Consider the following 15000-nt stretch of genomic DNA (forward strand, 5'->3'; position numbering starts at 1 on the left):
CTTCAGCCCTTGACAAAATCACAAATTGGTCAAACACTTGTAATTTGTCTTTTAACCCTGAGATATCTCTCTCTCTCTCTCTCTCTCTCTCTCTCTCTCTCTCTCTCTCTCTCTCTCTCTCTCTCTCTCTCTCTCTCTCTCTCTCTCTCTCTCTCTCGCCCTCTCTCTCGCCCTCTCTCTCGCCCTCTCTCTCCCCCTCTCTCTCGCCCTCTCTCTCCCCCTCTCTCTCCCGCCCTCTCTCTCTCTCGCCCTCTCTCTCTCCCTCCCTCTCTCTCCCCCGCTCGCCCTCTCTCTCTCTCGCGCTCTCTCTCTCGCCCTCTCTCTCTCGCGCTCTCTCTCTCTCGCGCTCTCTCTCTCTCGCCCTCTCTCTCTCTCGCCCTCTCGCTCTCTCTCTCCCTCCCGCTCTCTCTCTCTCCCTCTCTCTCTCTCGCACTCTCTCTCTCTCGCACTCTCTCTCTCTCGCTCTCTCTCTCTCTCGCACTCTCTCTCTCTCGCACTCTCTCTCTCTCTCTCTCGCCCTCTCTCTCTCTCTCGCCCTCTCCCTCTCTCTCGCCCCCTGTCTCTCTCTCGCCCTCTCTCTCTCGCTCTCGCCCTCTCTCTCGCCCTCTCTCCCTCTAGCCCTCTCTCTCTCGCCCTCTCTCTCGCCCTCTCTCTCTCTCTCTCGCCCTCTCTCTCGCCCTCTCTCTCGCCCTCTCTCTCGCCCTCTCTCTCACCCTCTCTCTCGCCCCTCTCTCTCTCTCTCTCTCTCTCTCTCTCTCTCTCTCTCTCTCTCTCTCTCTCTCTCTCTCTCTCTCTCTCTCTCTCTCTCTCTCTCTCTCTCTCTCTCTCTCTCTCTCTCTCTCACCGCACACCCTCACATCTACTTTTTCAACAACCCTCTCAAAAATGTTCAGTCATCTCACTCTCATCCGTGATCTCTCTTGGGCAACCTACATTTTAAAGTTGGCTCCAAAGTCAGTTGCCAACTGAGCATCCTCCGTCAAGCAAAGTTCTTCCTTGGCACACCTGAACTCCGATCGATCCACCTACAAGGCTTTCATCCACAGCGTGATGGAATACTGCTCTCCCCACTGGGCTGGTGTCGCTGCCTCACACACGTGGAAACCCAGGCCTTCAAGATTGTTGGAATCTCTCGTGATGAAGCTGAGTCTATGGTCCGAGGACTTCGCCATCACCGACAAGTCGGTCTCTCTGTCTTCTTCCGCCTCCTTTTGGTCTTGCACCCTCTGCCCTCTCTGTGCTTTGTACTCGCCAGGTATCTGCAGAATGCACGTGGTCCACCAGTAATCGCCTCCAAGTGAAACTACCAAAATCCAGAACCACTGCTCACGTCCACTCATTTGCTCCTCTTCTTTCCTGCCTGTGGAACCAACTTACACGTTCTCTTCAATCTCATTCTTCCCTCGGGTCTTCAAGACAGCTGTTCAGTGTTCACCCCTATCTCGAATCATCCCCCATTCAAAAACCATGATCCTTTTGACACCCATTAAACCACCCCCACCCTCCAAAATTTGCTTCTGCATCCATCTTGTCCACCCCTTGCATTCTCCCCTACCCTCCTCACTACCCACGTCCCTTGGTGCCAATCTCCATCTGTTTTCTCCCTCAGCCCAGGCAGATTTCCCCCTTCTCCTCTAGTTGTTCCTTTTGTTAGGTTATTTATTGATCCGTTCTGCGTTCTGGCTCTTCCACAAGCCTTAACTATGTTTACAAAAAAACCCCAGAAAAGTGGAAGAAATTGCTCTCAATGTTTTTGTTTCATCTGGAGAGGAAGAATCTGACAAAGATGAGAGTGAGGAACCACATAACAAGAAAAGAAGGAAAAAAAAATCTTTCTGAGGCCATGGACAGTGTTGATGCCTTGATTGAATTTATTGATGGATCCTCTAATGTGGATCTGCAGGCTGGCCATGAACATTGAAGGATGCTGAGGGAACTCGGACAGCACCATGTGACTTGCACTTCCTACTATTTCTTATCGTCTGCCTTCTGGTTCCAGTGTTGGCATCTTTCTGATGTCGGGATAATAACTCTTGAGCCACGTTTGCAAATTTTCGAGAGTGATTCAGAATAAAATGTGTTTATGTAATACTTTACGAAAAAAAAAATTCAGATAATCTGAACATTCGGATAATCCAGACACCCCCTTCCCCCGATTAGTCAGGATTTGTGAGGTTTCACTGTACATACAGATAGAACAGTTCAGGACATAACTGAGCAAAAGGAACAGTAGAACGAAAAAGGGGGGTGGGGGAGGACACACCAACAGCAGGGCCGAAGGACAAAATATGGGGGGAAAAATGAGGGGTCAGGGGAAGATGCACGGGGTGGACAAGGTGGATACAAAATCAAATTCTCAGGAAGGAAAAACTGGAAAAGTAATCACAACGGAGCATTCCGACTAACCCACAAACTCACTGATTACGATACCGTAGTTGTTGGAGTACTACGGACCTATTCATCCGAGATGATTGGAGACGCATTGGATGAAATGATCAACTCTATGGGACAACAATGAAACACCTACGGGTTCACTTGATTGTCAGCATTGTGTAAAGATGGTTCTGGATTACATGTATGCTTTCTTTGTGTCTTGTTTTACTTCCGCATTGTAGAATCTAGATACTACACTTATGGTGCATCTCTTTGGGGGCAAAGGGAAACAGTATCTGACTTACTCTGCCTTCCAGTGGTGAGTGTTTCATATGAATGGTTAGAGTCTTCATTAAACTGGTCACCCACCCTAAAATAGCTCATCCGTGTTGACCTCATCCATAATCACGTGGTGCTGGTGCAAGATGGCAAAGAGAGTTCAATGTACTTGCATTTCCCTCTCCAGTTTTGCTCAAGCCCTTCAGTACGAAGTTGCTTCTCTGGAGTTTAACCACACGGCACGGGGCCTTCCCTATCTCAATGGAGGTGACTTTGTAAGGACTATCCTTAAACACACTTCGCTGTCCTCGAAGGCTGAAAGCTTGGCTTGGAAAGCTGATCACATTGAGGTAATAAATGATCAGCTCTATTCACCTTTATAACAGATATATATATATATATATATATATATATATATATATATATATATATATATATATATATATATATATATATATATATATATATGCCTTTGGTGCACGTGCTCGTATTTTTTTTTTATATCTCAGTTGTATTCATGGCCATGCTCATAAAGTATTCATGTGTCTGCTTCTACATTAATCACGCATTGTACAGTCTCTACTCTATCTGGAAGTGGGGTATCCGGTGAATTAGCAGGCCAGCACGCGTCCCAGAGACTTTCATTTTCCTTTTTTCCACCCTCTGCATTGTTGGGTGGTCCCTAGACTACCCTTATTCTCAGGTTTTCCGTCTGTCTGTATGTTTGTATGTAATGGACAGCTCTGGAGGCCAGAGGAGTCAACGGATTTTGATGAAACTTGACTGGTAGGTTCATACCAGGATCTAGTTCTATGCTTTTGAGCACCGTTGCTATGGACGCCACCGTTGCCTCGCAACTTTTGAAATTTTTGAAAAATCCCCCAAAAATTATTTTTTCGAAAATAAAAAATCTGCTTCGAGGCTTTTATGCGCACTATCATCAACCTCTTTGTCAAAAAATTTCAGCCCAATCCGTTAAAAACTGTATGACTAGTATGCAATTATGTAATGACCACCCATGTCGCCTGCCGGCTTGTCTTTATATTTATTCCCCTCGTCAATGAGCCCACAATCTGGAATGGTCGGTTCAACGGCACTAAGGGGCATGGACCGACCCACGCAGGAGGGGCAGTCGGGGGAGAGGATTGGAGCTCGGTGAGGCAAAAGAAGATGCCCAGAGTCTGAGCTGAACTGCTGAGAATGCCAGGATGAAGGCAGATTGAGCCAGGGCCATTGCCGGAGCACGTACCCAGGGTTGTACGCGAGTCACCAGAACATCTTTGTTCGTGCACCAAACGTCCCGCCTGTGCCGTCGGCCATGCTGCACCAGACGTGTTATTTCTCTCCTTCCCTCACTCTTTATCTGTTGTGTCCTGCATGCTGGGTTTATTTATTCCTTTTGCCATCCCAAAACATCCCACTCATCCTTTGTTCATTCAGGTCTGTGGCCATAGTTTCCTGTTTCTGCAGCATAGGTACATGTTCTTTTGTTGGGCTGCATCATCACGCGTGTCCTTGTGTTTATCGAATCATCCTGCGTTTCATTATAACTATTATTGCCATCTTGATTATTCCTATTAAATTGCATGAGGCTGCCATCTTTGTCATCTTTCGCGGGAAAACCCATTACAGCAGAAAACGTGTCGATTTGGACGTGAATTAGGGTCACATGACCGTTCACACCCACACTCTCAAATGGGGCTCATTAAAAGATCACTCGGCGATTCTGGGGCTGAGTACGATGAGTATACGTGCTCCAGCAAAGACCCGTACATGTTACAACGTACTTAAGGAAGGGACACTACCTCCACACGCACTCGTGGCCTGTACATGGCACCGAACTTGGACTCGGGTTACGTGGCTTCACGTGGTGGTGTCATCGTACCACATGTTAAAACATTGGGCCTTTTCATCAGTTTTCGAGCAAATTATTATCCCCACACTTTTTGAAAAAAAAAAACGTAGAGATATTGTAATCGGCTCTTGTCTGACTGTCTCCATCTCTCACGCTATCTCCCCCTCAACGGTTGGGTAGAAATTCACCAAACTTGGTAGTTATGATCACCCCATTCCAAGAAGGTGTGAGAGCAGTGTCATATTTGGCCATACCCCTTGGGGGCAGGCCAAAAGGTCAAATACCGAATAATGCAATTACGGACACATTCATAAACATTTCAAAATGAAACTTTGTACAGTATATACAATCAACATTGGGGGATGCATGAAATCTGTAACAATTTTTGGGATTTTTTCCCCAGGTTCATTCCCCATGGGGTGGGCACTTGGGGTCACAGTGGTCAAAATGGGGGAGGGGGGGAATTTTTTTTAACTCAAAGTTTTATATTAGGTCATTCCTGCTGGAACTTTTTGCCATCTTTCAACTTTGCCATCAAGGTCGGGAAGTATTGGGATCATCGACTTCGCTCTAGTTGTATTAATTTGTCACCATGCCATTTATAAAAAGTTGATTACTATGCTTTTCGCTTCATTTCCTGTTTTTTATTAAGAGTCTTGAAATGTTTCAAATTTGGCATTTTTAGCTCGCCTGTTCGAAGAACAGAGAGCTATAGCGATACCCCCGGCGGGAGCATCAGCGTGAAAATGTTAACGTTTTTGGTGCAAGTTATTTCCTTTCTAATGTTTTTATCTACCACACTTTTTATTGATTACAATATACAAATACATATATTGCTTTAAAATTATTTGGATCAGACTTCACTGCAATGCTTTATAAAAAATATTATTAGACTAGTCTTTTAAAAACGATAAATGTATAAACAGGTGAGCATTGGGTGGCTTTGATACCAACTCTCTGGTTAAAGTTATTTTTAATTTCCCCCTCCCCCCCCCTCCCGATTTTGATGCAGGTTCGCAGGTATGTGGATTGCATGTAAAGCTCCTGCATCCAAGCATAATGCATGTCATGCCTCCATCTACCTGTCCTATATATGCCCATCTTTCCCCATCCCAATGCATTGTCAATGCTAGCCTTTCCCCATACCACCTTTCATTTGATTAGACATGGCAATTCGGCTTCCTTTATCCCTTCTGAAATGGTCTAAGCTTCTTGCAGCATATGCAGCACGAGGACATTTGGGAAGAGTGTGTAAATGTAACCTTCAGGGGACTTCAACCTGATGTCGTAATATCTCAGGCAGGATAGTCAAAAAGCCCCAACCTGCTCAAAATCTTCGAAACTTTCACCGCCTGCAATGCAAATTCCCTTCTGGCCGAGCTCGACGTAGCTTGGGCTTGGATTGCAGTCATAATCCCCTGATGGGGAGGATGCCAGGGTTCTCGCATGCCTGCCTGGGTGCGGAAGACCTGCCACTCTCAAAAGTGTTAGTTTGTGTGCGCAATGATTGGCATTATAATTGTGTTTCATCTCATGATGGAAAATGCTGACATTACATGCCTGAGAAGACTGGTAGGTGCAAAATCTGCCAAAAGAAGGACTTCTGGGCCCTAGTACCCAGACTGGAGACAGCTTTTTTGGGTGCATCATCGCAGCACTGCTCGGTGGTGTTGGGAGAATAATATGACGTATTGTTATAACGGTTTTTATAAAGATTTTACCTTTAATCCAATATGGCTACCGGACCATGTGACATATGATGTGTAAAATTTCAAACTATATTCCACATGGGTAGTCGAGCAGACATGAAATTTCGCATCAATCGATTAAGCAGTTCAAAAGAAGGAATGTTTTTTTTTAGGTCTTCGTTAAATCCAATATGGCTGCCAAACAATGTGACCAATGACGTTTTAGTTATCACCCTTGTATTCCATGGGTAGTCGATGACATCCTTCACGTTTTGGATCCATCGGTTCAGCAATTTGAGAGATGTCTTGTTAATGTTTTAGCTTGATTCCAACATGACTGCCAGACTATTTTCCCCATGACGAATCATTCATGTGTATTAAGTTTAACATCGATGTGTTGAGCGGTTCTGGAGAAGATTTTTTTTTTTAAGCGTTTTTATTTTCAATCCAATATGGTCACCAGACCACGTGACCGATGATGTCATAAATTTAATTCTTCACTCACATCGGGTCGTAGATCAGATATATGAAGTTAGATGTTTCAAATAAGGATTTTGATTAAACCAATTATGGCTGGAATACCGCCTCACTGATCAGTCATTGTCGGAGGGATGGGGGTATACACGCACCTCGGGGGTTTCCTTCCCTTTGGTGTACGTATGTTGTTCATGGTGCCGAACCCAGCTCGTCCTCTAACGACTGCATTCCAAGGTTATGAACGAATGTACAGGTCAGCTACCATTAAAATGGATCTTTGTCAATTGGTGTCTGTGACTTATGAGTGACGTTACAGTGACCACATGCACAGCGTAACGTTTTTGTTACCCTCGCTGAAGGAGAGGGTATTTCATTTGGGTCTTTGTTTGTTTGTTTCTTTGTTTGTTGCGACTACTAACAGGTGCGACTACTCGTGGAATATTTTATTCATTATGACCTCATAGGTCATGTGGTGTGGTCACCATGTTAGAAAAACGGGAAAACTTTGGACGTCCATCTCTGAAACCGCATCAAGGAAAAAATTGAAACTTTGCACACGCCAAGTACTCCTTATGGGGAATAAGTGTGATTTTTTTTTTAATGACGTCATTCATTATGACATCATAATTGCATACATCTGATCGCTACATCTGATCAGTATGAACATTTTTGAGGGTCATCTAGGGATAAAATGGTACACAGAAAAAGATTTATGATGTCATTGGTCACGTGATTCGGCAGCCATGTTGTTTAAAAAAAAAAAAAAAACCTTCAAAAATCTTCTCTGAAATGGCTGAACAGATCGAGCTGAAACTTTTCAGGTATAACCGCCTATCCATGAGGACCAAAATGTTCACACATATGATGTCATAGGTCACATGGTTTTTGAGCCATATTGGATTTACCTGAAAACCTATAAAAAATCTTCTTCTCCAGAACGGCTGGACAGATCGAGGGGAAACTTCACACAAATGTTCCCCAAACCTTGGGGATACAAGCGCATTCACGAATAATTGATAGGTCACATGGTCTGGCAGCCATATTGGATTGAGCGAAAATCTTTTAAAAAAAATTATTTCTCTTGAACCGCTTAACCGATCGACGTGAAACTTCACAATTATGATGTAGTGGTGATGGGGAATACATGATGGGTTTGAGGGTAAGAGGAGTTGCAGCTGAAATGCGAATCCTATCCAGGTTCCTTCTGATTACTCCAATGCAGGACTGTACCTATTTGATCTTCCATTTACTTTGAATTTATTTTAATCCCAATCTAAATTAAATTGAATAATAATGAAAAACATCATGGGTCAGGGTCAGGTGTCCGATCAAAGTGGGACGCCTTGTACCCGGTCATCACTGCCAGTAGTTATAAAGTGGCAGTTGTAATTATGTCTTATTAATTACACAACATACCAGTACGCAAACAACACGCAAAACAAGTCCTGGCGAGGGTCTGCAATCTCTGATTGCTCTTTTTGGCTGCTCTTAGAGCACCCTTATTCTGGACATTTCCATCTGTCTGTCTGTCCGCGAAACTTTGGTCAAGCCTCGGGACTAAACTACTCAACCAATTCCAAAGAAATTTGGTAGGTAGGACCAATATTTCTGGGAATCGTGTGCTTTCGAATATGGGACCCCGGGCCCGAGCAACAGCATAGCAACGGCCCTTTAAAGTGGTCAAAAGATCGAAAACAATCGAAAAAAAATATTCGAAAAATCGAAGCTTAGAGTTCTGTGCACAATCTATCCAGCTCCCTTCATGCCAATTTGCAGCCCTAACAAAAAATATTTGTAGGAGGAGATAGGTTTTGGGCGAGTACATGTCGAACATTTCAGAAACGGTTAATTACGAATATCTCTAAGCGAAAGAGTCTGATTTTGATGAAACTTGGGTGAAATGTGTACAATGTGGCGAGCATGTACACAAAAATGAATGGTTGCTATGCACACCTCCGTTGCTTAAGCCGCTGTCACACCTTGACGATTTAGCCAGCGTATGCCGACATATGAAAAATTTGTCTAAAACGCTGGCACATGTCGAATACGTGATGGGTAAGTTTGGTATACGTTAAGAGCATGTTGAAGCACGCTGGCATACGTCGGAGTACGCTGAGCTCGTCGCCAAATTTTAACTTGCTCAAAATTTTTCGATGTATGCCAGCGTATGACTCACACGTTCCGCATACGCTAACATAAGTTGTAGGCATGTTACGCGATTGTTGACACATGTTACTTGTAAGTTACTCATAAGTCGAAACACGTCGAGGTAATGTTTAACGTACCCGAAACTTATTTCTAACTTATGAGTAACGTGTTGTAGGCACGTTATGTGATCGTTGACGCACGTCGACACACGTTACTTGTAAGTTACTCATAAGTCGAAACACGTCGAGGTAATGTTTAGCGTCAGTGTTCCAGACTCCATGTTTTTTTTATTTTTTTTTTCTTCGGCATGACGGTGATGTTGACACTTCGATTTCTAGTGTGGTTATAATATCTATATATTAACACTGAAGGACCAATTTTGTGCTCCTCCTTGTGGTCGCGTCACGTTTTTCTCGGTACTGTGACCTGGACTGAAAGAAACTTCGTACCTGTAGGAGTGCATCACACATCGTGGCAATAGTCAACTTTCAAATATTAAGCAGAATAAACACTTTTCGTTTTACATTCGTTTACATGGCAACGTGTGACGTCACCGCTGAGAGGCGTCAGGACGTCATGACATCATCGGTCATTCGGTGACGTCATTACGTCTGTCGTCGACAGACCGTTACCGCTGAGAGGTGTAATTCCACTCCTCGAAAATAGCGTCTGCAATGTAAAACCCTCTTCTGCACATGATGACTACCTCAGAATGTGAATTTGACACAAAAAATGTAACAAGAAACATTGTACTGTATCTTATATATATATATATATGTGTATATATATATATATATATATATATATATATATATATATATATATATATATGTGTATATATATATATATATATATATATACACATGTGTATATATGTATATATATATATGTGTGTATATATGTATATATATATATATATATATATATGTGTGTATATATGTATATATTGTTGTGGTTACCAGATTCACAAACCACCATTCAGGTCCCTTAGGTGAGGTATCTCGGTAAGTGCATGTGTAGTTAGGCCCAAACCCGTTGTCTAGTGGGAATACATGTCATTTATGCGAGCTGCGACTCTTCAGGATAGCCGTTTTTCTTTTACTATCTTTATTTTGGACCAACCGCCATGATCACAACCACAACATCAACCACCGACCACAACCACCGCTTCACCACAACCGCCACGACCTTCACGCACACCTCACAACCGTAGCATCGCCACCGTTCTTGCCCCGCTATGGGCACCGATGCTGGACTCGTGTAGGGCGCACGTTGAACAGCGTGTACAAAATCACGGATTTTCTGCTTCAAAAACGGATCAAAAACGACACACGCCCACTTTTTGCCGTCCAATCGGTGAGCGAGGGGCGATTTGGCCCCGCCTCCAGAACGATCGATATATGCAAATTTGTGGATCAAAAAGCCTTCACGCCCACTTTTTCTCGGGCCAATGGGGAGCGAGGTGAAAGGTCAAAGGGAGGGGGTCAAAGGCGAAGTTACGGGGGGATAAAAGGACCGTGTTCGTCAGTCAGAGTCGGTCGGAGAGTCAGCAGAACGAGAACGAGGAGTCGGAACGAGGGAGTCAGCAGAACGAGAACGAGGAGTCGGAACGAGGGAGTCAGCAGAACGAGAACGAGGAGTCGGAACGAGAGAGTCAGCAGAACGAGAACGAGGAGTCGGAACGAGAGAGTCGCAAACGAGAAGGAGTCGAGAACGAGAAGGAGTCGGAACGGAGGGGACGAGTGTGGAAGACTGGAGCCCGAAGCCTGCAGTGGCTGGAGAAGCTGAAGAGAGTCGGACGAGGGGGTGCTCGCGTCGGTGCCAGGAGCTGCACGCCCGAGGGAGGCCGGCAGCGCGACCTGGCCGAGGTGGAGACGCACACCAGGGATAATAAAGATCCTCTATACCCCGAGCATCAGCAACCCCCTCCTGTTTCCCCCCGCGCTGAGATAGTGCGACCAAGGGGGCCCCGTTCCCACCCCCTGCCAGGCACTGTCCACGAGGCCCGCGGGTTGCGGGGCCATCGCCGCTCCGCGTCTCATCACCAGACGGGTAGGCGCGACCCGGTCTCGGCCTCAGGCCCGCCTCATTCTTGAGGGTATTTCTTTTCCTTGGTTTTGGGTATGTGTTGTCGGCGCCGTCTGTGAAGTAGAATTGTATAAGTGTTGCCGTGTGCTCGGTAGTCGGTATTAGCTCTGCACTGTGTTTTCACTTTTATGTTTGCTTTTTGTGTAAATGGAATTGTGTTTTCTTTTTTGTGTGCATTTGGTGGAATTGTATTTGTGTGCTTCCCGTGTGCCGAGAATAAATGTGCTTTATTGTTGAACTGTTCTCCCGCTTCGCTTCGTCTTTTCCCCCATTGAATCCCCATCTTGCTTCACGTAAAGGGTTGGTAGTGGGCTGAATACGCCCGATAATTAATCGAACCGTCGAGGTCGACGATAACACCGCTCGGTTATTCTGATAGTACGGAACGGGTCGCTTAAGTGGCCCGTGTCCGAAGTCGACCTGCGGCGAGGTGCGATCGCCCGGTCTACCCTCCGCGTGGGTACTTAGGTAGTTCGAATTTGGCGAGCAACCCTATCCCACGCGGGGGCTGATTGGCTCGATCGCGGTGAGACCGAAAGGTCCACCCGTGACTGGTTCCCGGCGTTAGTCCGAGAGGGTCACGACTGGATTGTCCGTCCGGTGGGCGACGTGCCGCGATTCGAGTTACGTGGCCGTTCGCACGCCGGCGGGCGCGAAATCCGCAACACTGGTGTCAGAAGTGGGATACAAATTCATCGCCCTCCTCGCGGCACTGGTATCGGAGAACAGGAAAACGGGCTCTCCTGTCTCCGGCTAAATTTACGGGAATCGGTCCAGGGGTGAGAGAAGCGACCCCCGATTCCCTCCAAATTACGAGCGAGCGAAATTAACCCTTCACGAGAAGCAAGATGGCATTTCAAGGCGAGCGGGAGCCGGGGGTATTAGAAATGGATATGTGTAATAATGTAGAGTCCATGGTCCAGGATGGAATCCCCGAGCAGGAAATGTTGATTGTGCAGGAACACGGACTCGCCCAACTGAACCCAGGGCCCGAGGTGGGTGCGGCAGCGGCCGCAGTGTATGACACCTCCCCCCCCCTCTCCACCAAGACCCTTCCCCAACCCTTGCCGAAACGGCTCAGCTGAGTGCATCCAACATGGCCCAGCTATGCGCCATGCTGGCGGCAATGAACGAAAAAATGGATGCAAACGCAAATGAAATGAAAAACGAAATGAAAGGCATGAACGAAAAGATGGATACATTCACAAACAAAATAAAACGCATGAAAACTAAAATGGTAACAAACATGAAGGAAGAAACGAAAAAGTTCCGGGGTGAGACGCAGAACATGGGCCGATGCCTGCAGGCGGGCATGAAGGCCGTGACCAGGGAGCTGGGAATGGCGACTTCACGTGTGGGAGCAAACGAGCTGGAAGGGGGTACAACGGCTGACAGGCCCGCGGTGGAGGCGGGTAAAAAAATAATTCGTGGAACGTGTTGGGCGAGGGTCGTGACGATGACCGAAAGGGAAAAATTAAATGGGGAGACCAAAACGTGTGAGACGAGACACGAGGTGACGACAACGGAAATAATAGTTGAGACAAGGGAGGTAAAGGGTGAAGAGTTGGCAGAGACACGGGAGATGGGAACGATAGAGGGAAGACTACACGATGAAGACGGGGTAAGTGACGCGCACGCACACACGGAGGTAGTGGAGGACAATGGGGGTGAGCTCGCGGAGCGTGTTGGGACCCGGTGCGAGCACCTGGATGGCCTCCTCCAGGAACGAGGGGAGGGAGTATGCCCCCTTGAGGCGAGTCACGACCAGGTGAGTTCGGTCGTGCTTTGCGAGGTTGAGGGGATGAGTGCTGTGGACAGGTGCTTGGAGAGCTTGGGGGGTATAGAGGCCCCGGAGACCCTTGTGGGGACACAAATCCCCAGTGTGGTTGTCCCTGTGTGTGTGGTGCAAGGTGTGAGTGCGGCACCGTGTGTGGAAGCGACCCCGTGTGTGAGTGGTGTGGTGGCGATGGTGCCAGAGTGCGTGCTTCCCAGCACGCCGTGTGTGGATGAGGCACGGAGTGTGAGTGAGGCCGTGTGTGTGAGTGAAACGGCCAGTATGAGTGAGGCACCACGTGTGAGTGGTGTGGTGGCGATGGTGCCGGAGTACGTGCTTCCCAGCACGCCGTGTGTGGATGAGGCACGGAGTGTGAGTGAGGCACCGCGGGTTAGTGCCCCCGCGTGTGTGGGTGAGGCACCGTGTGTGGAAGAGACCGCGTGTGTGAGTGTCGCCGTGTGTATGAGTGAGGTGCCGCGGGTGAGTGCCCCCGCGTGTGTGGATGAGGCACGGTGTGAGAGTAGTGAGGCACGCGTGAGTGAACGGCCGTGTGCAAGGTCGCTGTGTGCAAGGGAGACCGTGTGTGTGAGAGAGCGGTATGTGAGGGAGATGTCGGTTGGCATGCGGGAGCACGCAGCCGCATCTCCCGGTGTGAATGTGATGGTGTGGACTGTGTGCGTCGTAACACGCAGGTGTGCGTGGGTGGAATGGAGACGGAGACGGCGACAGAGGAGAGAAAGCCGAGTAGCGGCTGTGGTTGTTTCGAGGACCGTGCCGGGTTCACCCAGCAGTGAGCACGCGGTTCGTGCTGTGCAACGCACGAGACCGCCACGTGCTCGCTTGCGAGAGTGAAGTCCCGGTCCGGAAACGCACGCGGTGGATTTGCCGATCCCGCGGACGGACAAAGTTTAGGCAGGTAAATGGATTTGGACCGGACGGGTTCTCCACGCGATCGTGTGTGTTAAGCTCCAACGGGCAAAGCACATGTGTTCGCGTGGGGAACCCCTCGAGACGTGGGGCTTGTTTTTTTTTTATGCGCACGGTGACGTCATGGCTGCACGTGGGGTTGGAATCCGGCAGGAGGGGTATCTCTGCCGGATGGCACCATCCAAGGAGGGACGAGGAACACGTGCAGCTGCATGACGTCACGGGCAGGTGCAAAGTGCGCGAGCTCTGAGTTGCCGCGCAGGTGCTGCGCATGGAAAAAAAAAAAAAGCAAGCCTCACTTTCGGGTGTACAGGATTCCTGGGCAAGGGGTGAAAGACCCCCTTAGCCTGGGCACAGGATGGAAACTAGTTAGGGGGAAGGGTTAGCTTAGTTAGACCGACTTCATGGGGCAGGGGTAAGTCCTCATGGAGTCCGTGGAATGGATTAGTTAGAGGGATTGTAGTCAGATTTAGGTTGGGAAATAAAATGAATTTTTTTTTGATTTAGAAGACCGTGACAGACTTGTGAATGTGTAGAGGGGACGTAGCTTAGCTACGTAGGTTAAAAGGAACGTGCTGTAGTTTAAGGGACGACGTGGGAGCACGAGTTAGTTAGAGGAGGTAGTTAGGAGGATGGCAGAGTTCAGTGGTGAGTGTGTTGAAGAGTTGGTGAGTGAAGTGGAAGCATGTGCTTGGTGAGTGAGTGAGGCCAGCGGGTCTGTGTGAGTGGAGCGAATGGGGAATGCATGGTGCGATGAGTGATTGGGGGGAGGAGTGACTCCCGCCCAAGGGTCCCCGGGGTCAGTGTAAAGTGAGTTAGCTGGGTTAGTCAAATTGAAAAATGGAGGTCGTTTTGTTGTTGGTGGGAAAGTAGGCTCGAGACCCATTTGGAGGGGTGCAGGAGCCCTGTTGACGGGCTTGGGAGCGTGGCTGCGAAAGGTGAGTATCGCTGAGTGGGTACCCCGGGCACCAGGCTAGTCGGCCGCGGTAGGCCATGGGCCCATGGGGGGCCGGGATAGAGTAGTGGGCACGGGTGCGCCTGCTTGGTGCGGGGGCCCGGGGCGCCATTAGCCGCGTGGGCAGTGTTGTGGGCACGGGTGACCCTCGGAAAGGGGCCCAGGAGGCCGGCCTGCCACGTGTGCGTTTCAGGGGAGGTGCCATGGGGGGCACTCCCCGGTGTTAGGGAGCTGGTAGGCTCGGAGGCAGTGTAGTGCCCGGGGGTGCCATAGCGGGAGAATCGGCAGAGGGTCGTGCCTGCCGGAGGGAGCCACGTGTCCCAGCCAGGAGACCGTGTGAGGGCACGGAGAGAAAATTGGGGGGCGAGGCCCGAAATTGTGAGGACACCAACACAGGCGACGGGAATCTGGGTTGTTAGAACCAATAGTTTAAGCG

At 48.2% G+C, this 15000-nt stretch overlaps 1 protein-coding gene across 2 annotated transcripts in view; it reads left to right on the plus strand.

The window, feature by feature from the left end:
• LOC147015081 (calcium uptake protein 3, mitochondrial-like) overlaps nt 1-15000 on the plus strand; it is a 71791-nt gene that overhangs the window by 21851 nt on the left and 34940 nt on the right. The window contains exons 8-9 of one of the 2 annotated variants that reach the window (XM_085849489.1): nt 2616-2692; nt 2840-3002. The exons of the other annotated variant lie outside the window; for it this stretch is intronic. Coding sequence (XP_085705615.1) covers nt 2616-2692; nt 2840-3002 — 240 coding nt within the window. The remainder of the gene's footprint in view (nt 1-2615; nt 2693-2839; nt 3003-15000) is intronic. 2 annotated transcript variants of the gene reach the window in all.

This window comes from Eptatretus burgeri, chromosome 12 (genome assembly GCF_056783735.1).
Source record: "Eptatretus burgeri isolate ZD-2024b chromosome 12, Ebu_testis_v1, whole genome shotgun sequence".
NCBI lineage: Eukaryota > Metazoa > Chordata > Myxini > Myxiniformes > Myxinidae > Eptatretus > Eptatretus burgeri.